This window comes from Lolium perenne, chromosome 2 (genome assembly GCF_019359855.2).
Source record: "Lolium perenne isolate Kyuss_39 chromosome 2, Kyuss_2.0, whole genome shotgun sequence".
NCBI lineage: Eukaryota > Viridiplantae > Streptophyta > Magnoliopsida > Poales > Poaceae > Lolium > Lolium perenne.
In genome coordinates, this window is record NC_067245.2 from 291,099,409 (window position 1) to 291,126,819 (window position 27,411).

At 52.0% G+C, this 27,411-nt stretch overlaps 1 protein-coding gene across 1 annotated transcript; it reads right to left on the bottom strand.

Annotated features, from left to right (window-relative positions):
- Window positions 1-7,002: 7,002 nt before the first annotated feature.
- LOC127330686 (uncharacterized) lies at window positions 7,003-27,049 on the bottom strand. The gene is made up of 5 exons (XM_071825710.1): window positions 26,878-27,049; window positions 26,665-26,770; window positions 26,488-26,580; window positions 7,097-7,110; window positions 7,003-7,047 (listed from the first exon to the last, which is right to left on the bottom strand). Exons 1-5 carry the CDS (start codon window positions 27,040-27,042, stop codon window positions 7,003-7,005), a joined length of 423 nt encoding a protein of 140 aa, XP_071681811.1. The 5' UTR covers window positions 27,043-27,049.
- Window positions 27,050-27,411: the final 362 nt, after the last annotated feature.

Sequence of the window (27,411 nt, forward strand, 5' to 3'; positions counted from 1 at the left end):
GGGCATAGTGCCTAGTATCCGTTGTGAGTATTTTATGCATTGTTGCAACTTGTTATACTTAATGCTTGTCACTTTGGGCCCGAGTGCCATGATCTCAGATCTGAACATATTGTGTTTTCATGATGATGCTTTATATATTGTTCTTGATCATATCTGCAAGTTGTATACACATGTCATTGTTCGGAACCCGAGGCCCCGAAGTGACAATAATCGGGACAACCGGAGGGGGTGGCTTTGATGTGAGGATCACGTGTGTTCACAGAGTGTTAATGCTTTGCTCCGGTACTCTATTAAAAGGAGTACCTTAATTACCGGTAGTTTCCCTCGAGGCCCCGCTGCAACGGGCTGGTTGGACAAAAGATGTGGCGCAAGTTTCTCATTGCGAGCACGCGCGACTAAATAGGAACACACGCCTATGGTTATTTTATTCTTGGATACTTTTATCACTTTATCTGGAAATGCCCATGTTAGCTATTATATGAGTCGTCTCATTCATGCAACGCCCGGTTATCCATCCTTGTGCCTACAATATTTTAATCCTGCTGTTTACCGCATCCACCACTGCTGCTGTTTTTATTTTATTTCCGCTGTTACTTTATTACTGCCACTGTTATAAAACTGTTGCTATTGATAAACCTCAGCGAGCTAGTCTATTTCCAGGTGCAGCTGAATTGACAACTCAACTGTCAAGGCTTATATTTATTCTTTGGATCCCCTTGCATCGAATCAATAAATTGGGTAATACTTCCCTCAAAGACTGTTGCGATCCCCTATACATGTGGGTCATCAGGCCACGCCAAAGGGTGGTCTAGCCGCCTCGGCCACCCCTTCGACCTCTCCTTCGCACTATAAGAAGCCTCTGGACCTAAAAACCGAGGGGGATTCGACGTTTTTCCAGAAAGAGTTCCACTACTCCGCCGCCACCAGAAACCCCAATCCAGGGACCAGAAGCTCCGTTCTGGCACCCTGCCGGGACGGGGATTTGGAGGAGATTACCGCCATCGCCATCACCATCACCATCACCGACGCCTCTCCATCAAACATCCATGATTTCCCCATCCATGTGTGAGTAATTCCCCGCTGTAGGTTGTAGGGGATGGTAGGGATTGGATGAGATTAGTCATGTAATAGCTATAAGATTGTTATGGGCATAGTGACTAGTACCCGTTGTTAGTATTTTTGACATTGTTGCAACTTGCTATACTTAATGCTTGTCACTTTGGGCCCGAGTTCCATGATCGCAAATCTGAACATATTATTGATTCATGAGGATAATTATTGTTTTTATCATATCTGCAAGTTGTATACACATATTGTTGTCCGGAACACGAGGACCCAAAGTGACCAATAATTGGGATAACCGGAGGGGATGGCTATGATGTGAGGATCACGTGTGTTCACGGAGTGTTAATGCTTTGCTCCGGTACTCTATTAAAAGGAATACCTTAATTACCAGTAGTTTCCCTAGAGGTCCCGCTACAACGGGCTGGTAGGATAAAAGATGTCATGCAAGTTTCTCATTGCGAGCACGCACGACTAAATAGGAACACATGCCTATGGATATATTATGCTAGGATGCTTTTATCATTATTATTTGCAATGCCTATGTCTTGCTATTACATGGACTCTCTCATTCATGCAACACCCGTTCATCCATCTCTGTGCCTAAAGTGTTTTAATCATGTTGCATACTGCAATCATCGCTACTGTTGTTTTTATTTCGCTACTATTGTTACTTCACTACTCCCTCTGCCATAAAACTGTTACTACTGATAAACTATTGCGAGCAAGTCTATTTTCAGGTGCAGGTGAATTGACAACTCACTTGTTAAAGCTTATAAATATTTTTTTGGCTCCCCTTGTGTCGAATCAATAAATTTGGGTTTTACTTCCCTCGAAGACTGTTGTGATCCCCTATACTTGTGGGTTATCACCCCCTCTCCCAAACCCTAGCTACTCCCTCCTCGTATTTCTCCCGCGGTGCTTACGGGGAAGCGCTGCCGGAGATCTCCACCACCACCATCAGCACGCCGTCGTGCTGGCGGGATTCTGAGGAGGATCTACTACATCCACTTCCCACTAGAATGAGGAGAAGGACGTCGTCATCAACACCGTATGTGTGACCGAGTGCGGAGGTGCTGCCCGATTGTGGCAGTGTCAAGATCTTCTACGCGCTTTTGAAAGCGGCAAGTTATCGACTACATCCACCACGAGATTTATCTCGTTAACGCTTAGCGATCATCGAGGGTATGTTGATCTTCACCTCGTTCCTACCATCTACTAGATTAGATCTTGGCTTGTTATTCGTTCTTGCGATAGGAAATTTTTTGTTTTCTATGCTACGAATCCCTATAGAATAATATGTACACAATCAGATGTCTTGTGCTCTAAAATGTTACGAGCATATACCAGACTGATTCATGTGATGATCATTGGACAACAGTAAGAATATCCTTGAGTACTTTGGAAGAGCCAATGATTATATATATATATATAGGGAAGCACTATTCTGAAACTGGTGCTCAGAATATTATTCTGAGCACTACAGTGTATTAGGTGGCCATCCGCACGAAAACTCCAGCGAACCGGTTTAGTTCTCTGGAAAACAATCAAATACCCGCACATATTTTGTTTCCACTCCCTCCCGACCTTTTCTCCATGGATGCGCACCTCCTCCCAATCCGGCCTCCCCGGTGCCGCCGTGCCGGCCAGACTCCCCTCCCCGCCGCCGGCCAGACCCACCTCCCCTGTGGCTGTCCGGCGCCCTCGCTTCTCCGGGATCCCCTCGCGCTGCCACCGCCCCCGCCTCCCTCTCCGCATCTCTGGCCTTCCCGCGCGCCGCCGTGGAGCACCGCTCCACTGCGCACCGACGGGACTCCGACCCCCTCCTCCGCTGGACGGTGCCCCAACTTCCTCGCCATCAGACCGAGCGGAACCGCCTGGCTACCTCCATGAGCTCGTGCGTTGGCGCCCGCCGGCCCATCCCCGATTTCCCCATCCCTCGACCACCACGAGTTCACTGCTGGAGGAGACTTACCTAGCACCACTCGTCGGTATTCCCTGCGGGCACTCCTCTTTTCTCCTCTGACGTTGTTGTCCACCTCCCTAGCACCCGCTCATCGGCTCATCCATGGCCTTCCCTTGCTGGCGCGGAGGCAATAGGCCACCAACGACTTCCCCTCCTGTTGATCTTCTCAGAAGATTCTTCTGAATGAGTTTTGTCTGTTTCTTCAATTTCTTAGTAGCAAAATTTTTTTCTAAATGAGAAGAAAATGGAATGCAATAAATAAGTGCAAACACATGTGGTCGAGCAGTACTAATACAGCGCCCGAGTTTGTGGTCTGCCGCTACAGTGCTGAAGTGAACAAGATTTGCCTGATGTGAACAAGAAATCACTGTACCGGAAAACTGCATTCGTCACTGGGCAGTACAGTTGACATCCACAGGAAAAGAATGCAATTAATGTTTAAAAGTAACAGCCGGGAAGTACACTAGGGCACTATGAGAAAGTGAAAAAAGTAAATTTTGAGAAGAACACACCGCCCTGCCTATGCTTTCGCACCATCGCGAACTAGTTGATGCCATTTTTTAGTTCCAGTAAATGGTGGGTCCTGTTTTCAAAGATCCCGAAGTTCAAATTGTTTGACACATCAAAAAAACATTTTGAAAATAAAAATGATGCCAAAAATAATAGGAGCGGTGACTACACACAATAATTCTGGGAGTTACACATATAAATTTCCGGTGAGTACAAAAATACTTGTAAAGTGTAGTGAAAAAACATCCATAAAAATAGAACCGATGCCTGCGGGAAGTGCACAAAGAACCGACAGGAAGTGCAAATGCACAGGCCTAGAAAGTTCAAGGGTTGTTTTAGATCAAACATTAAGATCTAGAAAGTGCGGAGTCCCTCAAGTTGAGCAGGAAGTTGAATTGGAAAATTTTGATAAGTACACAAGAAATATAATTGTCAAGTAGTACACACGTCATCATTGGAAAGTACAATTGGCTAGTTTTGGAAAATACATGGTACACCTTGTAGTGCATTAAAATATTAAAAATAGTTTGATTATTATTTCACGGGAAGTACATGAAGTTATTCTGAAAAGTAAACCTCCCAAAAAATAGGAAGTGCAAAAGTAAACCTCCCAAAAAATAATAATCCAACTTTTTTTATATCACAGGAAGTACAAGAAAAAGATTCCTAGAAGTACAAGGCTATCGTCCCGGGAAGTCCATGTTGTTTTCCAGATGAGATGCACATCATACAATACGTGGAATAAACAATCTTTCAAAACTCCGAAAAAAGGAAGTTTAAATGCATAGCGTTGGGAAGTACAAGTATTAATGTTTTGATGGTTTAGTATAAATCATCATAGAAGTACATGCAAAAATACGCATTATTCTGGTTGGGGAAGTAAAAAAGTTAACGTTGGGAAATACAACTCATATTTTTGGGAAGTACATAATCCGCCTTGTAGAGTATTGAAAATATATGATTTTTTTATCTCACGGGAAGTACAAGAGAATATTCCGAGAAGTATAGGCCATTGTCCCGAGAAGTCCAGGTTGTTTTTGAGATGAGGTGCATATCATACAAAACACGGAATACACAATCTTTCAAAACTCGGAAAAAAGGAAGTTTAAATGCATAGTGGTGGGAAGTACAAATATTAATGTTTGGAAAGTTCAATACAAGTCGTCAAAGAAGTACAAGTAAAATACGTACTATTCTGGTTGCGGAAGTATAAAGTCAACATTGGGAAGTACAACTGATTTTTTTCGGGAAGTACATAGTCTGCCTTGTAGTGTATTGAAAGAATCATCCAACATTTTTTTATCTCATGGGAAGTACAAGAAAAGATTCTGAGAAGTACAAGGCTATCGTCCCAGGAAGTCCAGGTTGTTTTTAAGATGAGATGCATATCATACACTCTTTCAAAACTCAGAAAAAGGAAGTTTAAATGCACAACAGTTGGAAGTACAAGTGTTCATGTTTAGACAGTCCAGAACAAGTCATCACATAAGTACAACTAAAATATGTACTATTCTAGTTGGCGACATATAAAATTTTGTTGGGATGTACACATAATTAAAATAGGAAAGTGCAAGTATCTCCTTTCGAAAGTGCTCGACCAATAAATTTTCCAAAAGTTTAAAGTATAGCAACATTAGGGAAGTACCAATGATTTGGTGTGGGGAGGTACAAAAAGGGGTCTTGTGAAAACTGCATATAATAATTTTAAAAGTTATAAACCCAAAAATAATTAATAAGGGAAATTCAAGTCTTCGGTTTCGGAAGTACACGGCCCCATAAATTTTTCAAAAACAGTTAAGATCATGTGGCATGAACTACATCAGAAAGTACAATAATTTAGTGTTGGGAAGTACAAGGTTCTATGAAAGTGCGTAAAATATTCTAAAAGAACCATAAGCCGGGAAGTACAAAACTATTAAGCATGGAAATTTGTAGGTTCATTTTGAGGAAAGTACACATATTTGAAAAATCGGGTAGAAAAATATCCGACAAGTTCACGAATGTACAATGGAGAAGTTATACACGTGCATTTGCAGATAAGTACAATCGGAGACGCTTGGAAGAAGCGGAGAATGCTTAGGCTTGGGACGTTTGGGTGTTTTTAGGTGGTTATGGTGTTTATGGTGCTCTTTCTTATTTTCGGGAAGTGCAATCGTTTGTTTGGAGCAGTTTGCTTGTTTGGGGCAGTTTGCTTAGAAAACTCAGAGTTCACGTTGTATTTTGAAGTAGTTCTCTCAGTCTGTGCATTTGACCTCGTAGATAACTCAGAAAATTATAATCTTCAACCGGATATACATTTAGCAAACAAATGGAAGTGCAATGTCATGAATATGGTTAGTACAGTCGCATCAAAGTGCGTGAAAAATGCTAAAAACCATCCAACATTCGACCGCTTGAGAAGTGTATATGTTAATTTCGAGAAAGTGCACGAAACAATCCTTTGCACACCCCCTCCGGTTGCTTTTAATCAACACTGAGGTACTTGAATGTATACACCTAGGTAGGGTGTTGGCAGCGTCAATTAATATCGATCAGGCTTTGTTTGGCTGTCGGGGGAGTAAAAACCAGGGAGCATTATCCCCACGGGGGAATTTAGGGTGCATACGGGATCCCCTGCTCCACCGGGGGAGAGCCACCCTTTCACTGAGTTTGTTTGGCAGTAGCGGGAGGAAAAGTTACGTCCACGAAGCGGGAGGCAGAAGCGCCGCTCTCGGTCGTCGGAGAGAGGCGTAGGCGCCTCTCCTAGGTAGACGCTCGCGGCGCTCGCCTCAATCGCCGCTGGCCTGCTCTGTGCTTCGCTGACCGTCGTTGTCGTCGGAGGGACATGATCTGGGTGGAGCAGATCTTGGGAAGAGGACAACCGTCGCCGGAGAGGGGAAAGCTTAGAGAGGAGAGGGACGTGGAGGCGATGTGTCCTGTAGGCCCCCGCTCCGGTCGCCGGTGGAGGAAGAACCTGAAGTCGTTGGAGGCGTCGCGTCGTCGCCTCTCTGCACGTCGCCTTCTCCGTCGCGAGACGAGACAGCTCGGGGAGGAGGCGATCCGGCCGGGAGTGGGCGGTGCGCTCCGGTCGCCGGACGTGGGGAGGAGCCTGCTTGTGGGGGTGGACGCGTCGCTCCCAGCATCGCCGCCTCCATCGCGAGAGCGAGACGCGGAAGTAGTTCCCCACCTCTTCACTCGTGGAACCCTATCCCCGGGTTCGATGCGGATTGGACGCGAAATAGTTGGCTCGCGGGCGTCCAAACGATCCGGTGGGCTGTCCCGGGACAATTCAGCCCGGGGATTATTCGGCCCGGGAAAACTAGGGGAACCCCTGGGGAAAGCCTGTAACCAAACGAGGCCTCAGATGTAGTACATGTTACCAGCCGTACATTTTCAGGGATCATTGACAAAGCAATCCAGCAAATCTAGTAGCTAGCAGCAATGTGTAAGTACACATTTCACGTTAGCATCTAGAAAAAACTGGCCTAGTAGCCCTTCTTCATCCTTATTGCGTTCCAGTTCTTTTCACCCTGCCAACAGAAAGATCAAATGGTCAGTAGCAGATCACAGCTAACATACGGCATCATGCAGTCCTGAGATAATTCATGGCTGCCGAAATCAGAATATCAGTGTAAGAGCAAAATTCATACCCCAAGTTTTGTGTGTTTGATGACAACACTTGAGTATCTCACCGTGTGCCTTGAGTTTCATTGTTAGATTTGCAAGTACACGGTGGCCTCGCCGGACGCGTCAAGATCGGAAGACTGTAGAGTACTTGATAGGCTTTCCGGTTTTGTGTGTGTTTAGCGAGGTAACATTGTTGGAGAGAAAAAGGGAAGAAAACCAGATTTAGCCAGGCCGGTACTACCGGTACCTGTAGCGGTAGTACCGCTACCCCTATAGGTACCGCCCTTGGTACCGCTCTGAGTCTGAGATGAATTCGTCCCCCAGAACACGCTGCGGTACCCCTGCAGTACCTGGAGCGGTAGTACCGCTCACGAGCGGTAGTACCACTCCAGGTACCGCTTAGGTACCGTAACGAGATACGGTCGTACCGCCCTGGTACCGCTCTGGTACCGCTTTGGATCCAGTAAGGTCTGGACCCTATCGTGGTACCTCAAGCGGTACCTCGTGCGGTAGTACCGCTCTGCGTCCTTTGACCAGATCTGGGTGGATTTCGAACTCAGAGCGGTAGTACCGCTTACCCCAAAGCGGTAGTACCGCTTAGGTCAAATCTGGACATAACGGTTGGATTTGGAGGAGCCTATTTAAGGGCTCCTTCTTCCCCAACACGATTTTATCTCTTCCCCTTCTCTTTCCTCCATTGTTGCTGAGCTTAATTCTTGAGGATCTCCACCCCCATCCAACCAATCACTCCCAAACTTTGAGGATAGGTGGAGGAGACCCCGATCTATAGTTCTACCTAGAGAGATTTCACCAATACTAGCTATTCCTTAGTGGATCTTGGTGGTAGGGTTCCTTTGGTGGATCTTGGAGAAGAGTTCCTTTGGTGGAGCATTGGAGAGTTCCTTTGGTGGAGCATTGGAGAGTTCCTTTGGTGGAGCATTGGAAGAGTTCCTTTGGTGGAGCATTGGTGATGGGTTCCTATGGTGGAGCATTGGTGATGTGCAGCTATGGAGTCTAGCTTGGTGTTGTACTAGATCCATAGGGTGTTGGGAGCATCCTTGTGTGTGGAGCTCGCCCCAACCTTGTGAAGGAATCACCGCCTCGACCGGTGCCTTAGTGGATGAGGGAGAGCACCTCCGTGGAGCTCTCTCGAGGAAGAAGGTGAGGCCTTCCTTCGTGGTGTGGCCACCTAGTATCTTGTGTGAGACTAGCACCTCCTCAACGCAGACGTACTTCCTTTAGTGGAAGGAACTGCGGGAAACAAACCTCGACTCGCCTCGTGCCCCCGGTTGTCTCGCTCCTTACTCTCATTATCTTGTTGATTCCTTTACTTGTTGCACTCGCCCAATATTCATTGTAGGATCACCCCTATTGCTAAAGTTCACACCTTTACCTTCCGTTGCATAAAAATTGGAAAAGACTAAAACTTGCCGAAGCGCCATTCACCCCCCCTCTTGTTCGCTACGATCCATTCAAGTGGTATCAGAGCAAGGTTTTCTTGCTCGGGCTTTACCGCCTAAGAAATGGCCGAACAAGAGGCGGATAAGAATGGGTCACCTTCCCTTGTGCCACCCGCTCCATCATCGCCCATCGATTCCACGACGGCTACGTTGGATGACCTCAAGAAATTGGAGTCATCCATCGTTGCCCAAATGAAGGCGATGATGATGGAGTTGGTTGCCCAAAAACAAAACCCTCCACCAAAAGCAAGTGCCGAGGATCCGCCACCAAAAGCTAACACCCTTCCTCTTGTGGATTTTGTGGCGGAAGCGACAAAAGATCCACAAAAGGAAGGGCTTGGGGATACCGGCACTTCAACTAAAGGGAAGGATGATGACACACCGGTATCAGAACGACAAGGGAGTTATCATGAGGTGCCACCACCAAATGATTACACCATCAACGTTCCGATACCGATGCCGCATATCTTGTCGCATGGTTCACCACCATCTCTTGAGTCAAACAACTTTGAGAATTGGCAATTCCTAATGCGTTCACATGTGCGCAGCGCTTCTACCGAGCTTTGGCGTATCATTGAGGAGGGCTATTCACCAAGAGATCCCAAGAAATTGACAAGGAGAGATGTGGTGGATGACCAACTCAACGCCACCGCCATCAACATGATTCATATGGCCATCACCCCCAAGGACCGCGCTCATATCCGCTCGCTCAAGACCGCCAAGGAAGCATGGGACAAACTTGAGAAGCTCTTCCTCGGCAATGCAAGCATCCAAATCTCCCGCTTTGATGAAGTGAACAACATGGCCGACAACTTCGTCATGGTTGAAGGAGAGACCCCCGAAGAAATGTATCGACGCCTCATTGCTCTTGCCGTGCAAATGCAAGATCTTGGAGCAACGTTCATGGATGACCATTGGATCAAGCGCAAGTTCTACAACGCTCTCCTCCCTTATGAGGAAGTGAAGCTGACGACCATCCGCCAAAATGCCTCTTTCCGTGCTATGACATCCGATGAAGTCCTTAGGGAAGTCATCGCTTTGGACATCTCCAAGAAGAATGCGGAGGATCTCGTTGCTCGCGCCCACAACTCCCGCAAGCCCAACCTTGCATTGAAGATGAAGGTCCATGAAGCTAGTGAAAGCGATGAGGATCCCGTTGAGTGGGGGTCGGATGAACTCAAGGTCAATTACCATGAGCACATGGCTCTCGCCGCCAAGAAGTTTTGGGATGGAAACATGTCCCAAAACACAAGACCAAGAAGATCACGTGATTCTCCAAGAAGTTTCTCCAAGATCCCAAGAGAACGGACAAAGGGAAGAACATGCTACAATTGCGGTGACAAGAATCATTTTGTCGCGGATTGTATGTTTGAGAGAAGAGAAGATCATGGTGGAAAGCTTATCCCAAAGGATAGATACAAGCCACACTCCAAAGGATTCTCCAAGTTCTCCCCAAGGTCGGATGACGACAAGGTCTCCTCCAACAAGAAGCCTAGAGCCTTCATCATTCGTGATGAGTACACCTCTGATGAAGATGGGGAGCATGAGGACAAGCGCTCCAACAAGGAAGAAGAGGGAGTGGCCACCATCGCCATTTCCACTCCCTCCAACTCTCTCTTCGACTCTCCTAATGAGAACCTCGTCACCAACAATGCTCGGTGCCTTATGGCAAAGGTATCCACGGAGGTAAAATCTCCTTCCAAACCATCATCTTCTACTAATGCCTTATATATTGATGATGCCACTAGTCTCACCGTTAAACGTGAGATTATGGGTTTGGATTCCTTGGATTCTTTTCTCACTAACATGAAGGGGGATACCAAGATTCATGTTGGGGCTCTCTTAGCCCAACTTGGTGCGGCACAAGATCTTATCGAGAAGAGGGAGAAGTTGGAAAGGGAAGCGGCCTTTGAGCTTGCCGATCTCGAGGAGGAGCTGGTTGATGAACGGAATCTTCGCATGTCTCTTGAAGCTAGTGTCATCGTTCTTGAAGACAAGAATGAAGCTATTGTTTCACGTCTCACCAAGGATCGAGACCATGCTCTTGAGTTGGTGGGTGACCTCAAGAAGAAGATGCTTTCGCTCGAGGAAGCAAACAAAGAGAAAGATGATGAAGACCCCAATTCTTGCCATGATGAGCTTGTGGATCAAGTCACTTCCTTGAGAAGACACAATGCTCTTCTCTTGGAAGTCAATGCTCTTCAAGAAGAAGCCTTGGATGAATATTACCGCTTGTTCAAAGAGAAGACCTCATGTTGCAACCATAAAGAAGAAATTTCCGCTCTTGAGATCACCAAGGCCAAGCTATTGACTTTGAGTAGCAAGCAAGAAGAGTCGTTGGTGGAGTGTCTTCGCATGAGCAAGGAGAAGGATACGTGTTGTGACCATGAGGAGGAAATTGCCGCCTTGAAGAGAAGGGAAGCCAAACTCATGGAGGTCAACTCCATGCAAGAAGAAACCTTGAAGGAGTACTTTCCTTTGAGCAAGGACTGTGCATGTTGCACTCATGAAAGCGACATTGCCAAGATGGAAGATGAAAAGCGCTTGCTCATGAAGTTGAACACTCTCCAAGAAGAAGCTTTGATGGAACACTTCCGGGTGAACAAGGCAAAGGAGGTCCAAGTATTTGATATTTGCCATCCACACCCGGAGCATGAAGATGAAGTCAATCGCTTGAAGGCCAAGGTTGATAGACTCCAAGTTCAAGCCAAGTACTTGGAAGGAATCATTGAAGCTAAAGATGGAGCCAAAGAGGGCTCGTGCAATGAAGGAGGAGTGGCTACCAAGCCAAAGAGAAAGAGGAAGAGGAGGACCAAGAAGAAGAAGGACAAGGAGAACATGGAAATCAACCTTGAAGGGAGCAATGCTAGCTCAAGAAGGGATGGAGTACCCAACTCCGCCTCGACGGGTTTCGCCGGCTCTAACAACCCTTCTCATGTTCTCTTTGTTGATTACTATGGACATATTCATGCTCGCTTTATTGGTCCTCAAAAGGACAATGTTGATTGGAATATTTGGGTTCCCAAACCCCTTGTTACTAACATGATAGGACCCATTGAAAAATGGGTACCTAAATCCAAGACTTGATTCCTTGTAGGACTATGCTTCCGGTGGCGCTAAATGGGTGGTTGATAGTGGAGCCACAAGTCATATGACCGGAAGCAAGGATATTGTTGTCGACCTCGTGCCTTCTCTCTCTACCGTTTCATATGGCGACAACACGTGCTCTAAGGTATTGGGTCTTGGCAAGGTGGTGGTAACACCCGACATCTCACTTGTGAATGTCCTCCTTGTCGAGACCCTTGGTTATAACTTACTCTCCGTTCATCAAATAGCTCGTATGGGTTTATGCACATTCTTTGATGAACATATGGTGGTCCTCTTGTGGAGCAAGACACTCAATGTAGCTTTTGTTGGATATGTAGAGAACGGTTTGTATGTTGTCGACTTCTCCGGAAAGACAACGTCTTCCGCTCTTTGCCTATTCGCCAAAGGTGACAAGGGTTGGTTATGGCATCGCCGACTAGCCCATGTCAACATGAGGACTTTGCAAAGTCTTCACAAGGGTGGCCACATTCTCGGACTAAAAGAAGATGTCTCTTTTTGCAAGGATCGTGTTTGTAGGGCTTGCGTACAAGGAAAAATGCATGGAGCTCCTCACAAGGCCAAGACTATCATCTCTACCACAAGATGCTTGGAGCTCCTACATGTTGATCTCTTTGGTCCACCATCTCATGAAAGTATTGGAGGAAAGAAGTATTACCTCGTCATCGTTGATGACTATTCACGCTATTGTTGGGTATTCTTCTTCAAGTTCAAGAGTGAGACTCAACGGACCATGATGGAGTTTGCCAACCAAGTTCAACGCAAGTACGACAACAAGATCCTCGCAATAAGGAGCGACAATGGAACGGAGTTCAAGAACTACACATTGGATGACTTCCTCGGCGACAAAGGAATCCAACACCAATACTCCACACCATATACTCCCCAACAAAATGGGGTCGCCGAAAGGAAGAATCGAACCTTGATCGAAGCCGCTCGAACCATGATGATGGAATACAAGTCCAACTACAGTTTTTGGGCGGAAGCTATCTCTACCGCATGCCATGCTACTAATCGCCTCTACTTTCGCAAAGGTCTTGAGAAGACACCGTATGAGATCCTCACCGGCAACAAGCCTAATGTGTTATACTTCAAGGTCTTCGGATGCAAATGCTACATACTTGTCAAGGACACATGCCTATCCAAGTTTGATTCAAGAGCTCAAGAAGGAATTTTCGTTGGCTATGCTACGGATTCTCACGCCTATAGAGTCTTCAACAAGTCAAGTGGACGGGTTGTAGAATCTTGTGATGTGATGTTCGATGAAGATGATAGATCTTTGGAGGAGCGAAGTGCTTCTTGTGAGAAAGGAGATGCAATTCCCCCGGATACCATAGGAAGGATGGTTGTTGGCATTCGCCTACCTCAAAAGCTACCTTCTATGTGTACCGGGGAAGGACCAAGTTCCACCCAAGTGGAGCCATCTACACCACAAGGCCAAGCTTCTTCCGTTGATCTAACAAATGCAAGTCAACCTCTACAACAACCTCAAGTTCAACCCCAACCTCAAGATCAACCTCGACATCTACAACAACAATCAAGTCCAAGTTCACCTCAACAAGCTCAAGAACAACATACACCGCAAGCTGATCTACCACAACACTCAACATCAAGTGACCAAGGTCAAGCTTCAAGTTCTTCTCCGAGTGGTTCGGGGACAATCTTCATGGAAAATAATATTCCCTATACCCCCGAGCCGTCCGGATCTCATGACAAAGTTGCCTCTTTCAACGACAATGGAGGTCAAGGCGAGGACCTAAACCGTGATGAAGGCCAAGAGGACTCACAAGAACCATCTCCTTTAGCCGACACTCGCCGTGAAGACCCTACTACAAGACATTTGCGTCTCAAGTCTCATTCCTTGCAAAACATCATTGGTGATCTAAAGAGAAATGTCACCACTCGGAGGCAACTTGCAAACTTTTGTGCACACCATGCCTTTGTCTCTAGGGTGGAACCACTCAAAGTTGGTGATGCTCTCAACGATCCCGATTGGTTGAATGCAATGCAAGAGGAACTCAACAACTTCAAGAGGAATGATGTATGGACTCTCATGAAGCGACCCGATCATTGCTGCAATGTTATCGGCACCAAGTGGATCTTCAAGAACAAGCAAGATGAAAGTGGCACGGTCATCCACAACAAAGCAAGATTGGTGGCACAAGGCTATTCTCAAATTGAAGGCGTGGACTTTGGTGAAACTTTTGCACCCGTTGCAAGGCTTGAGTCCATCCGTATCCTTTTGGCCTTTGCCTCTCATCATGGCTTTAAGTTGCAACAAATGGATGTTAAGAGCGCTTTTCTTAATGGCCCTCTACTTGAGGAAGTATATGTGAAGCACCCCCCCGGGGTTCGAGGACCCCCATTTCCCGAACCATGTCTTCAAGCTTAAAAAGGCCCTATATGGACTCAAACAAGCTCCTAGAGCTTGGTATGAGCATCTAAAGGAGTTGCTTGAAGACCGTGGTTTCGAAGTGGGGAAAATCGATCCCACTCTTTTTACTAAGAAGGTTAATGGGGAGCTTTTCGTATGCCAACTCTATGTAGATGACATCATATTTGGCTCGACTAACACAAAATTCAATGATGAGTTTGCTATGTTGATGACAAATAGGTTTGAGATGTCGATGATGGGTGAACTCAAGTACTTTCTTGGGTTCAAGATCAAGCAAATGTGACAAGGCACCTTCATCAATCAAGCAAAGTATCTCCAAGACATGCTCAAGCGCTTTGATATGAAAGATGCCAAGGGAATTGGAACTCCAATGCAACTCAAGTGTCAACTCACTCTTGATGAGGCCGGCAAGGCGGTGGATACCAAGCTCTACCGTTCGATGATAGGTTCGCTTCTTTACCTGTGTGCCTCTCGCCAGGATATAATGTTGAGCATTGGTATGTGTGCACGGTTTCAAGCGAGTCCGAAGGAAAGCCACCTTGTGGCGGTCAAAAGGATCCTTCGATATTTAGTTGATACCCCACACTTTGGACTATGGTACCCAAGGGACACGGACTTTGCTTTGGTTGGTTTCACCGACTCCGATTGGGCGGGCGACAAGATTGATAGGAAGTCTACCTCTGGAGCATGTCACTTTCTTGGAAGATCTTTGGTGTGTTGGTCCTCAAAGAAGCAAAATTGTGTCTCCGTCTCCACCGCGGAAGCCGAATATATTGCCGCGGCAAGTAGTTGTGCTCAAATCTTATGGATGAGGCAAACCTTGCTGGATTATGGACTCGAGTATAGCAAGGTGCCTCTTTTGTGTGACAATGAGAGCGCAATCAAGATCGCCTACAATCCGGTTCTTCATGGCAAGACGAAGCACATTGAGATACGGAACCACTTCATCCGGGACCACATTGCTCGTGGAGATATTGTACTATCCTATATTGGCACCAAGGAGCAATTGGCGGACATCTTCACAAAGCCCTTGGATGAGAAACGCTTTATTGAGTTGAGGCATGAGCTAAATATCATTGATCCATCGAACTTTGCTTGACCGTCGTGCCCACATACCAATCTTACCGTCATGTCTAGATGAAAGGCACGCATGAACATAGGGGGAGTGCGGTTTAAATCCATTGAGCTATCACTCCCCCCATAATGCATAATGAAATCCAAAACATTTGCTATTTGTCAACTAAGTGACTTATGAGCTTCATGTTGAGTTGTAGTCCGTGAGTCCTAGATACATCTACGCGACCTCACAACTACTATACTCTTACACGGTGGCTTCGGCCACCAACAACCCCTCTTTGAGGTTTTTCGGTTCTTCGTGACCTTGTTTTGTTTTTCTTCTTTGCTTTCTTCTTCTTGTTTTTGGGAACCTCCTTCAAGCTTGTTCTCTCGTGTTTTTTGCAAGCTTGGTTGTATGTTCTTTTTCTCCATCTCTCTAGTTTTGTTTCCCTCCTTTTTGGTGTTCCGATGCCAAAGGGGGAGAAGTTCCTAGGTGGATGGGGACCTTTGTTGTTTGTAGCCGTTTGGTTCTAGTTGCTTATCTTGTCTTATGGCTACATCAACAACGCTATGGAGGCATCTTATTGTGAGTTTGGGTATTCTCAAGGCTATGGTATGATAACTTCACCCAAATCTCCATGCATGATCCTATGTTGCCTCCATATTGTGCATATGCTACTTAAACATGTCATCTATCTATGTTGCATATGTGCTTGGTTTGTAAAAACTAGGGGGAGTAATGTCTCTATGACATGTGTATTTGTATTCAAATACATATTCATGATATGCACATGCGTAGGGGGAGCTCCGTCGAGTTTTTGCAAATCTAATGATCTCATCATAATATCATATGTTATTGTCAACTCTTGTGTTGTCATCAAACACCAAAAAGGGGGAGATTGTAAGAGCAAAATTCATACCCCAAGTTTTGTGTGTTTGATGACAACACTTGAGTATCTCACCGTGTGCCTTGAGTTTCGTTGTTAGATTTGCAAGTGCACGGTGACCTCGCAGGACGCGTCAAGATCGGAAGACTGTAGAGTACTTGATAGGCTTTCCGGTTTTGTGTGTGTTTAGCGAGGTAACATTGTTGGAGAGAAAAGGGGAAGAAAACCAGATTTAGCCAGGCCGGTACTACCGGTACCTGTAGCGGTAGTACCGCTACCCCTATAGGTACCGCCCTTGGTACCGCTCTGAGTCTGAGCTGAATTCGTCCCCCAGAACACGCTGCGGTACCCCTGCAGTACCTGGGGTGGTAGTACCGCTCACGAGCGGTAGTACCGCTCCAGGTACCGCTTAGGTACCGTAACGAGATACGGTCGTACCGCCCTGGTACCGCTCTGGTACCGCTTTGGATCCAGTAAGGTCTGGACCCTATCGCGGTACCTCAAGCGGTACCTCGTGCGGTAGTACCGCTCTGCGTCCTTTGACCAGATCTGGGTGGATTTCGAACTCAGAGCGGTAGTACCGCTTACCCCAAAGCGGTAGTACCGCTTAGGCTAAATCTGGACATAACGGTTGGATTTGGAGGAGCCTATTTAAGGGCTCCTTCTTCCCCAACACGATTTTATCTCTTCCCCTTCTCTTTCCTCCATTGTTGCTGAGCTTAATTCTTGAGGATCTCCACCCCCATCCAACCAATCACTCCCAAACTTTGAGGATAGGTGGAGGAGACCCCGATCTATAGTTCTACCTAGAGAGATTTCACCAATACTAGCTATTCCTTAGTGGATCTTGGTGGTAGGGTTCCTTTGGTGGATCTTGGAGAAGAGTTCCTTTGGTGGAGCATTGGAGAGTTCCTTTGGTGGAGCATTGGAGAGTTCCTTTGGTGGAGCATTGGAAGAGTTCCTTTGGTGGAGCATTGGTGATGGGTTCCTATGGTGGAGCATTGGTGATGTGCAGCTATGGAGTCTAGCTTGGTGTTGTACTAGATCCATAGGGTGTTGGGAGCATCCTTGTGTGTGGAGCTCGCCCCAACCTTGTGAAGGAATCACCGCCTCGATCGGTGCCTTAGTGGAAGAGGGAGAGCACCTCCGTGGAGCTCTCTCGAGGAAGAAGGTGAGGCCTTCCTTCGTGGTGTGGCCGCCTAGTCTCCTGTGTGAGACTAGCACCTCCTCAACGCAGATGTACTTCCTTTAGTGGAAGGAACTGTGGGAAACAAACCTCGACTCGCCTCGCGCCCCCGGTTGTCTCGCTCCTTACTCTCATTATCTTGTTGATTCCTTTACTTGTTGCACTCACCCAATATTCATTGTAGGATCACCCCTATTGCTAAAGTTCTGTCGGGGGGAAGACCCCGGATAGGGCAATGGACGCGGAGCAGCCGGAAGGCCGCTGGCCGGCTCGCGGCAAAGGCCGGCTGAGGAGCAGCCGGCTGGCGCCGTGGCCGGCTGGTCCGGAAGCCGGCTGGCTCTAGGTCCTAGTCGGCCTGGCTACGGCCACCAATGCTGTAGCTGGGCCGGCTTCTACAAGCCATATCCGACTGGGGTTTGCACCTCAGACCGACTCGAGGCTGGCGAGTCTTGCACTGGAAGGAACCGGGTTGGTGATCCGGGTTCCTAAAGTCCACGCTGACTCCATCTTCCGTAAAGCACGGGGCACTGTGGAGCAATAGTGCCGCGCGATGGACAGGCCGTCAGGGCTTACGACGATCCGTACTGGCTACAGTGGCTGACGGCGACAGGGACACCTCCTCCATACCGCTGACCGTGGCAGCCGGATGGGACAGGCCACGATGCCTCAACCACTCCTGACGTCACCGCCTCGGGAAGGAGCGGAAGCCGAAGCCGGCCCAGCCGGCCAGTAAACTATAGGGTCTTATATGTAAAGTGCCGGTGCCTATATAAGCCGCACTACCCCCTCTCGTGCAGGGGATCGATCATTTATTGCTTTCACCTACCTACAGAGCTGCCCTGTGAGAGAGACCATCGTCTTCCTTAGCCTCTCAGGGCCAGCCGGACATAGCTCTAGGAGCACCACTGTACTGTGTGATCATCATATACACTCATAGCAGGAGTAGAGGTTTTACCTCCACCGGAGGGCCTCGAACCTGGGTACGTCGCCGTGTCGCTCGTGCCCATACCCGCTTCCGGATACCGCCGTGAGATCCCTCAGGAACCACTTCGATTAGCCACCCTATGGCATATGCCGTGACGATACCACGACATTTGGCGCCCACCGTGGGGCCTTCAGCATCCTCGGCCGGTGTCTTCATCCGGACGGGCCTCACCATCACCACCGGCGAGCGAGTCGCTTCAGGCTTGATCTGGAGATTCGGCTCCCTCAACTGCGTCAGCGACAACGCTGGCTGCTTCGCTGACCGGCCCTTCCCGGCCGGCGGCAGCGTCATCTCCTTCGGCGGCTTCGACGTTTACGTCGCCACCGTCGCACCGCCGCGCTACCCGCGGCAGGTGCTGCGCTGCGCTAGCCCTCCTCCGCGAGCCGGCAGCAGCGCTCCCGCCAGCCCCGCCGTCGTGCAAGTCATGATGGCTGGCGAGGAGCTCCCCGAGAAGAACCCGCGCACCCGCGGCCCCGGCTTGGAGCGCAACATCGACCCCAACGCCTCCGGCTCGGGCCCGAAAGCGCCACCACCACCGTCCCGGCTGGATGCAGTCCGGGCAAAACTGAGCACCCCGCTCACGCCTGGCGGAGATCCCACCGCCGTCGAGGCGGACTTGGAGGCGCACCGCCAGCTCCTCCTCAAGCAAACCGAAGAACTGGCTGCTGCTAAGCGCCAGATGGAGATCACCCAGCGCGAGTACAACCGCGCCCACGGCCTCACTCCAGGCGGCGACGAGCCAAGCCGAGCCGGCCATATCCGCCGCAGGGGCCGCGACCTTGGCGCTGAGATCGCCCGCGACGGCGCTCCTTCGCCGGCTCCGTCCATGGAGCTCCCCGTCTACAACACGCCCGACAAGAACATGCGCGCGGCAGAAGCCGCCGCAGAAGAGCTGAACCGCCTTGAAGGCGAAGAGTTACGCCGTCAGACCAGGCGGGTGACTGAGCTGCTTAACGCAGCCAACAGGCAGATCGCCGACCCCAGGTATGTCAATGCCCCCAGAGCTTCTCACGCTCGTGGAGCTGCAGGCAACGACAGGGAAGGCGCCAGGGACACGGCCGAGTCCGCCTCCCCAGGACCAAGCCGGCGCCATGACTCCCGGGCCACGCACAGCTCGGGCCGGCCAAGCCACCAGCCGAGCGGCAGCGGCCGCAGCCGGCCCCCTCCAAGCCGGAACCAGGAGCAAGACTCCGAGCCCCGCCGTCATCACCGAGCGGCTCCAGAAGCAAGCGGCGCGCGCCAGCCGGCACACTCCCGGCTGGGCCCGCGCATCGAGCCCGCCGACGCCCGAGATCGCCTCGACCGGCTGGTCGAATCCCGCATTGCGGAAGAAGAAGCTCCAGCCGGCCCAAAGTGCTTCGGGCCCCGCATCGCCAACGAGCCCACACTCGAAGGCTTCACGCTCCCCCGCGACACCCCCAAGTACGACGGCACCGCCAAGCCGGAGGACTGGCTGCAGGACTACTCCACCGCAGTCGGCATCGCCAAAGGCAACAAGCGCTGGGCCGTGCGCTACTCCCCCCTGATGCTGGTCGGCTCCGCCCGCACATGGCTCAACAACCTGCCAGCCGGCAGCATAAACGGCTGGCTCGACTTCGAAGCGGCCTTCATCAGCAACTTCACCGGCACCTATCGCCGGCCGGGTCGCCCCCAGCAGCTCGAGATGTGCAAGCAGGGCCCCGACGAGACGGATCGCGCGTACCTGACGCGTTGGTGCGAAATGCGCAACTCCTGCGAGGGCGTGCACGAGATCCAGGCCATCAGCTTCTTCATGGGAGGCTGTCGGCCCAACACCATGCTGTGGCACAAGTTGCGCCGCAGTGACCCCAAGTCGATGGCCGCCTTGATGGCCATCGCCGACAAGTACGCGCTGGCAGAGGAAGCCGGCAAGGCGCCGGCTGATATTTCACCGGCTCCAGCAAGGCGGGACAACAACAGGCCGGCTGAGCACAAGCCGGCCGAGGGCGGTTCGCATGGCAGCCGGCGGGACAACTACCGCGGCAAGCGTCACAGCGACCAGCCGGACCGCCGGTACGGCTCCGCCCACGTAGCCGCCGTGGCAGACAACGCGGCAGGCGGCAGCCGCCGCCAGAAGCAAGACCGGCAGTGGAAGCCGAAGTACACCTTTGAGCAAATGCTCGACTCGCCGTGCAAGTACCACAGCGGCAAGAACCCCTCCAACCACACCACCCGCGACTGCCACTTCATGAAGCGGCTGACAAGCGGTGAACCTCTACCGCCTCCACCCCCGCCTCCACCAGCCGGCGGGCCGGGTGGCCCAGCCGGCGCAGAGAACGCCAACCTCGAGCACCACGAGGCTAACCAAGTGCACCATGGCGGCCGATATCTGGCCGAAGACGCCACCTACATCATCTTCACCTCCGAGCCCGAGGACAGGACGAGCCAAGAGCGCCGTTCCCTCGAGGTCAACGCGGTCATACCGCCGGTCCCCCAGTACCTAAACTGGTCAGAGCAGGCCATCACTTTCGATCGCCGTGACACACCGGCTGTCCTGCCGAAGCCGGGCAGCTACGCCATGGTCCTTGACCCCACCATCGGCACAACCCGGCGCAGCGTGCGTTTTTCGCGCGTCCTCATCGACGGCGGCAGCAGCATCAACATCCTCTACCGCGACACCGCCCGCAAGCTGGGCATCCAGGAGGCCGAGTTGCGCCCCACCCCCACCGTCTTCCACGGCATCGTGCCAGGCCATTGCTGCCAGCCGATCGGCCGGATCACGCTGGAGGTGATGTTCGGGCAGCCGGATCACTTCCGCACCGAAAGAATCGAGTTCGAGGTGGTGGACCTCGTGAGTCCCTACCACGCGCTCCTGGGCAGGCCGGCCCTGACCAAGTTCATGGCGGTGCCCCACTATGGGTACCTGAAGATGAAGCTGCCTGGCCCCAAGGGGGTCATCACCGTAGCCGGCGACTATCGCCGCTCCATGGACTGCGCCACGCAGAGCTCCAAGATGGCCCAGACGCTGGTCATCGCCACCGAGAAGCAGCTCATCCACAACGCCGTTGCCCTCGCCAAAGCCGCGCAGACAGACATGCCGGTTGCAGGCAACCCGGCTGGGACGACTCACTTCCAGCCGGCCGACCACACCAAGAAGATCCTCCTGGACCCGGCGCAGCCGGACAAGTTCGTCACCATCGGTGCCGGCTTGAACAAGAAATAGGAAAGCGAGCTCACCAGCTTCCTCCGTGAGAATCGGGACATCTTCGCATGGACTCCAAGAGACATGCCGGGTGTGCCGAGGGAGTTGGCTGAGCACCACCTCCACGTCCGGCCTGAAGCCAAGCCGGTGAAGCAGCCTCTCAGGCGCTTCGCCGAAGAACGAAGGAAGGCCATCGGTGAAGAAATCGCCCGGCTCCTAGCTGCCGGCTTCATCATGGAAGTGCTGCACCCGGACTGGTTGGCGAACCCGGTCCTGGTTTTGAAGAAGAACGGCTCCTGGCGCATGTGTATCGACTACACCAGCCTGAACAAGGCGTGCCCGAAGGACCCCTTCCCCCTGCCGCGCATAGATCAAGTCATAGACTCGATGCCGCTGTGAACTGTTGTCTTTCTTAGACGCCTATTCAGGCTACCACCAGATTCCTTTGAATCCGGCTGATCAAATAAAGACTTCGTTCATTACCCCGTACGGGGCTTACTGCTACACGACTATGCCATTCGGCTTGAAAAACGCAGGCGCCACCTACCAAAGGTGCATGCAAAAGTGTTTGCAGGACCAAATCGGCAGAAATGTTCACGCATATGTGGATGATGTCGTTGTAAAAACCAAGGAGATGCCTACCCTCCTTGACGACCTGAGAGAAACCTTCACCAATCTGAGAAGATTCCGGATGAAGCTCAACCCGGCCAAGTGCACATTCGGCGTGCCGTCTGGCCAGCTCCTTGGCTACCTCGTCTCTCAGCGAGGGATCGAAGCCAACCCGGACAAGATCAGTGCCCTGGAGAAGATGGAACTGCCGCAGTGCCTCAAGGACGTCCAGAAGTTTGCTGGCTGCCTGGCCTCCTTGAGCCGCTTCGTCAGCCGGCTGGGGGAGAAGGCACTGCCCCTGTATCAACTAATGAAGAAGGCGGACAAGTTCGTCTGGTCACCGCAGGCGGATGAGGCCTTCCGTGACTTAAAGCGCGTGCTCTCAACCGCGCCAATCCTTGCAACGCCGGCTTCAATGGAGCCGATGCTGTTGTACATCGCAGCCACCAACCGGGTGGTTAGCGTTGTCCTGGTGGTGGAGCGCAGAGAAGCCGAAAACAGGGAGCAGCTGGTTCAGCGCCCAGTCTATTACCTTAGCGAAGTGCTCTCCCAGTCGAAGCAAAATTACCCCCACTACCAGAAGGTCACCTACGGCGTCTACATGGCGGCCAAGAAGCTCAAGCATTACTTTCAAGAACATCCCATCAGGGTGGTTGCCACAGCGCCTTTGGCGGAAATCATCGGCAGCAAGGATGCCAACGGCCGGGTTGCCAAGTGGGCCCTGGAGCTAGCCGCCCACACTATCCTCTACGAGCCACGCACAGCCATCAAGTCGCAGATCCTCGCGGACTTCTTCGTCGACTGGGCTGAGATGCAGTACCTGCCGCCTGTGCCGGATTCCACACATTGGAAGATGCACTTCGACGGCTCGAAGATGCGCAACGGCTTGGGAGCCGGCATCGTCATCACCTCTCCCAAGGGAGACCGGCTGGACTACGTCCTGCAGATCCACTTCGCCGCATCCAACAATGTGGCGGAATATGAAGCGCTCATTCATGGGCTGAAGCTGGCCAAGGAGATTGGCGTGCGTCGCATACTTTGCTTCGGCGACTCCGACTTGGTCATACAGCAAGCATCTGGCGACTGGGACGCGAAGGACGCCAATATGGCCTCGTACCGCTTCCATGTCCAGCAGCTATCCGGCTTCTTCGACGGCTGCGAATTCCACCACGTGCCACGAGCAAACAACGAGGCGGCTGATGCCTTATCCAAGATTGGCTCAACCCGGCAAGCCATCCCGCCGGGTGTCGCCTTGGCGGTTCTCAAGAAGCCGTCCATCATACCGTCACCGGACTCGGATTCAATATTCGTGCCGGCTGACCCGGGGGCTGCTCAGTCCAACCCGGGGGCTTCATCGCCCAAGTCGGGGGCTAACAAGCCAAACCCGCCGGCTAGCATGCCGAACCCGGGGACTTCTCAGTCCAACCCGGGGGCTTCATCGCCAAACTCGGGGGCTAGCAAGCCGAACCCGCCGGCTAGCAAGCCGGACCCGGCGACCATGCAGTCGAATCCGGAAGCTCCCACGCAGGAGGCCCTGTTGATCAGCGTATTCGAGATAAGATGCGTACCTTCATGGGCACAAGAATTCCTCTCCTACCTCACCGACGGTGTGCTGCCTGATGATAGAGTCCAGGCCAGGCAGATTGAGAGAAGGGCCAAGGCCTACACCATCATCAACCACCAGCTGTACAAACGCAGCGTAAGTGGGGTGTTCCAGCGGTGCGTCGAGCCGGCTGAAGGGATTGAACTCCTACGGGAAATCCATCAAGGAGAGTGCGGACATCACGCCTCATCCAGAGCCATAGTGGCCAAAGCCTTCCGGCATGGCTTTTACTGGCCGACTGCGCTCAGAGACGCAGAAGATCTGGTGAAGAAGTGCAGCGGCTGTCAGCGCTTCGCAAAGCAAAGACACCAGCCGGCTTCCGCCTTGAAAACCATCCCCATCACATGGCCATTTGCCGTATGGGGCTTGGATATGGTGGGCCCATTCAGAACAGCGCGAGGCGGCATGACACATCTCTTGGTGATGATTGACAAATTCACCAAGTGGATCGAAGCCAAGCCAATCAAGAAACTGGACGGGTCCACAGCCGTCACATTCCTCAAGGAAATCATTGTGAGATTCGGCTACCCCCACACCATCATCACCGACAACGGCACCAACTTCTCCCAAGGCATCTTCTCTCGCTATTGCGGGGAAATGGGAATCCGGATGGCCCTATCTTCTGTGGCACACCCAGAGTCCAACGGACAAGTGGAAAAGGCTAACGGCTTAGTCCTAGCTGGCATCCGGCCCCGGCTGGTGGAGCCGCTCGAGCGAACAGCCGGCTGCTGGATTGAAGAATTGCCCAATGTGCTGTGGAGCCTGCGCACAACGACAAATCGCTCAGTCGGCTTCACACCATTTTTCCTCGTATACGGGGCCGAAGCCGTCCTGCCGACTGATATCGAGCACGACGCACCAAGGATCAAGCTCTACACAGAAGCCGAAGCCAAAGAAGCTCGCGAAGATGGAGTCGACCTGGTCGAAGAGGCCCGGCTGCTGGCTGAGTCTAGATCTACCATCTACCAGCAAAGCCTCCGACGCTATCACAGCCGGAAGGTCCAGCCCTTAGCATTCCGAGAAGGAGACCTAGTGCTCCGGCTGATCCAGCGGACAGCCAGACAGCATAAACTGTCATCCCCATGGGAGGGTCCCTTCATCGTGAGCAAGGCAGTAGGCAATGATTCCTACTATCTCATAGATGCCCAAGAGGCTAAGAAAAACAAGCCGGACAAGGCTGACGAGGAGACTAAACGTCCCTGGAATGTCAGGTTACTCCGCCCATTTTACGCATGAGAGCAGGAATGTATGTATCTCTTGTATCCCCTTTGTGAGTTATGAAAAAGCTCGCGCCAAGAGCGCCGTTTCCGACAAGTTTTTCGCATACTTTACCTTGTTTCGCCGATTGGCTTGAACCCTCTCACGCGGTCGGCTCAGTAACGTGATCCGGTTTCCGACAGCCGGCTTCCGACCAGCTACAGACCGCAACCCGGCTGTCCGGCTGGCGGGAGTAAGGCCTAGGGAGCCGGCACGCGAAAAACGACTAAGGGAAAGAGTAAAAGCGAGTTGACTTGCAACTTTTCCTATAAGTGCCGGATTGCCAAATTCAGCCCGTTCGGCTGAAATACTATCGGCCTCACCCAGCGGCCCGCTCTTGATCCGGCGACGGACCGCAAGTCGGACGTACGACCGGCAAGGGCACAGCCAAAGAGTGGGGCGGATGGGAAAAAGCGAACGAGTCGAAAGAAAGCAACTCGGCACATAATTGGTTAACAAACACATTAAAGTGTGGCATAATTAAAAGGCGATAATATTGTCTTACATCTGCACCCGGCATCCCGGGGATTTAATAAACTGTCTTGGCAAAAGAACAACTGAAAAGCAGGAAATCTAAGCCGGAGGGGCATCAGCGGAGCCGGCTGCCGGGTCGTCCTCAGGCACGTCTTCCGCCTCCTCATCATCCATGTATTCTTCATCGGATGGAGGAGGGTTCGGGTCCGCGACGAAGAGGGCCTTGTCGACGAAGCCGGCGATGGTGCTGGCTCGAGCAAGGCGGGCGGCCTTAAGCTCAGCCGGGAGCTTGTCCTCCACGCCGGCTCGCCGGAACTCAAGCTGCCCCAGGTCCACCTCGTTGTACCAGGAGAGGACGAAGGACAGCGCCATGTCGGCACCGGCGCGCGTGGCCGACTCCTTCCAGTCGAGGAAGCGGTCCGGCGCCCGCTCCATCGCGGAGATGAGGCCGGAGATATCTTGCGGCGCCGCCTCCCCAGGCCACAGCATGGGCACCAGCTCTTCAGCCGCCTTCCGGAGCTCCCAGCCGAGCTTGGTGACGGGCTCGATGCGGGCAGCCATGGACGCCAGGTGGTCCTCCATGGAGAAGTACTCCGAGCTGCCCTCGCCGGTCTCCCGCCTCCTGGAGTCGCGCGCGACGCCAACGGCTGCCAAAGCCGCGTCCTGCGTCTCCGGGAAGGCCGCTGCAAGAAGAAGAAGCAAGTCAGAAACCATCAAAGCCGAAATAAGCTGAAAAATGCAAATTTTCGAAGTCCTAAACCAAAAGGAAAAGCCTGGCGGCAGCCGGCAAGAACCGACTGCCGCCAGCCCGAAGATGAGGGTAGCGAAGAAATAAGAAGTTTCTGCTGCCGGCTACCAACGAAAGTCGGCAGTCGACAGCCGAAAGCCGGCAAAGGGAAGGAACATAAAGATGCACTCACCCGCCAAGCCGCGATCAAGCGCACTGAAATCGTCGGTCCAACGCTTGGCGGTAGCCGTCAGCTCCGTGGACTTGGCAGTGACCTCCTCCTGCAGCGCAAGCCGCTGCTTCTCCACCTCCGACAGCCGCCGGCTCAGATCATCCACCTTCTCCTTCTCCGCCGTCCTGAGGGAGTCGAGCTCAGTGATGTGGTTCTTCTCCAGCAGGCGCAGCCGTGTCAGCTCCTGCTCAGCCAGCTTGAGCTTGCCTGCGGCAGATCGGCCCGCCTCCTCGCTCTCGGCGCACTGCGCGCGAGCAGCTCGGAGATCCGACTCCAGCTGCGGGACCTTGGCGGCCTCAACTGCGAGGCGGCCGAAAAGAAATGTCAGCCAACCAAGATTAAAAAAGAAATAAGACATCAAGTCGAAAGAAGCATAGAGCTTACCCTTGACAGCCTCCAGCTCGCGAGCCAAGCCGGCTCGCTCGATCTTAGCCTTGTGGTAGCTGGTCACCACCTGGTTGTACAAGAAGGTGCGCCGCTCCTCAACCGTCTGAAAGAATCAGTTGCTTAGACAAGACCTGGACTGGCTTCAGGCAGCCGGCCCACGTCTCGGAGGGCTACCAGGACAAGAAAATTGCAAAAGAAAAGAAAACACACCTTCTCAGCATCCTCCAGCGTCGCCAGCTGGGCAAGGGTCTCGGCGGCCTTGGTCTTGAGGCTGGCCCAATAGCCGGAGAAAAGCATCTTCATGGGCGCCGTGCCAGGCTGCCCCTCCCGGCTGAGTACCTCGCAGGAGTTCGCCTGATGCCATGCCCTCTCCATGGTTCCTGCCGAGCCGAAGCTGGAGTCGGAGGCAGACGGCACAGCCACCAACCGGGCACCCTTGGCCACGTGAAGGCCCTCAGACGGGCCCGCTGCGCCCTCCGTCCTCACCAGCGCGCGCGAGTCGGCGCCCTCCGTGCGCGCCGGCTCGTCCCTCGCCGGCTCCTGCCTGGTCGGCTCGTCCCTCGTCGACCGCGGCGGCGGCGTCGCTCCGGGCGCAGCGGATGGCCCAGCCGGCCCAGTTGTCTCCGGCGCACAGGGCGCCTCCGGACTCTCGTCCAACTCCACCACGGTGGGCCTGCTGCCGGCTCCGGCCGCGGCGGCGCGGCCCTGCCAGGGCCAGTCCTAGGAGCAGCCCCGCCGGCTCCG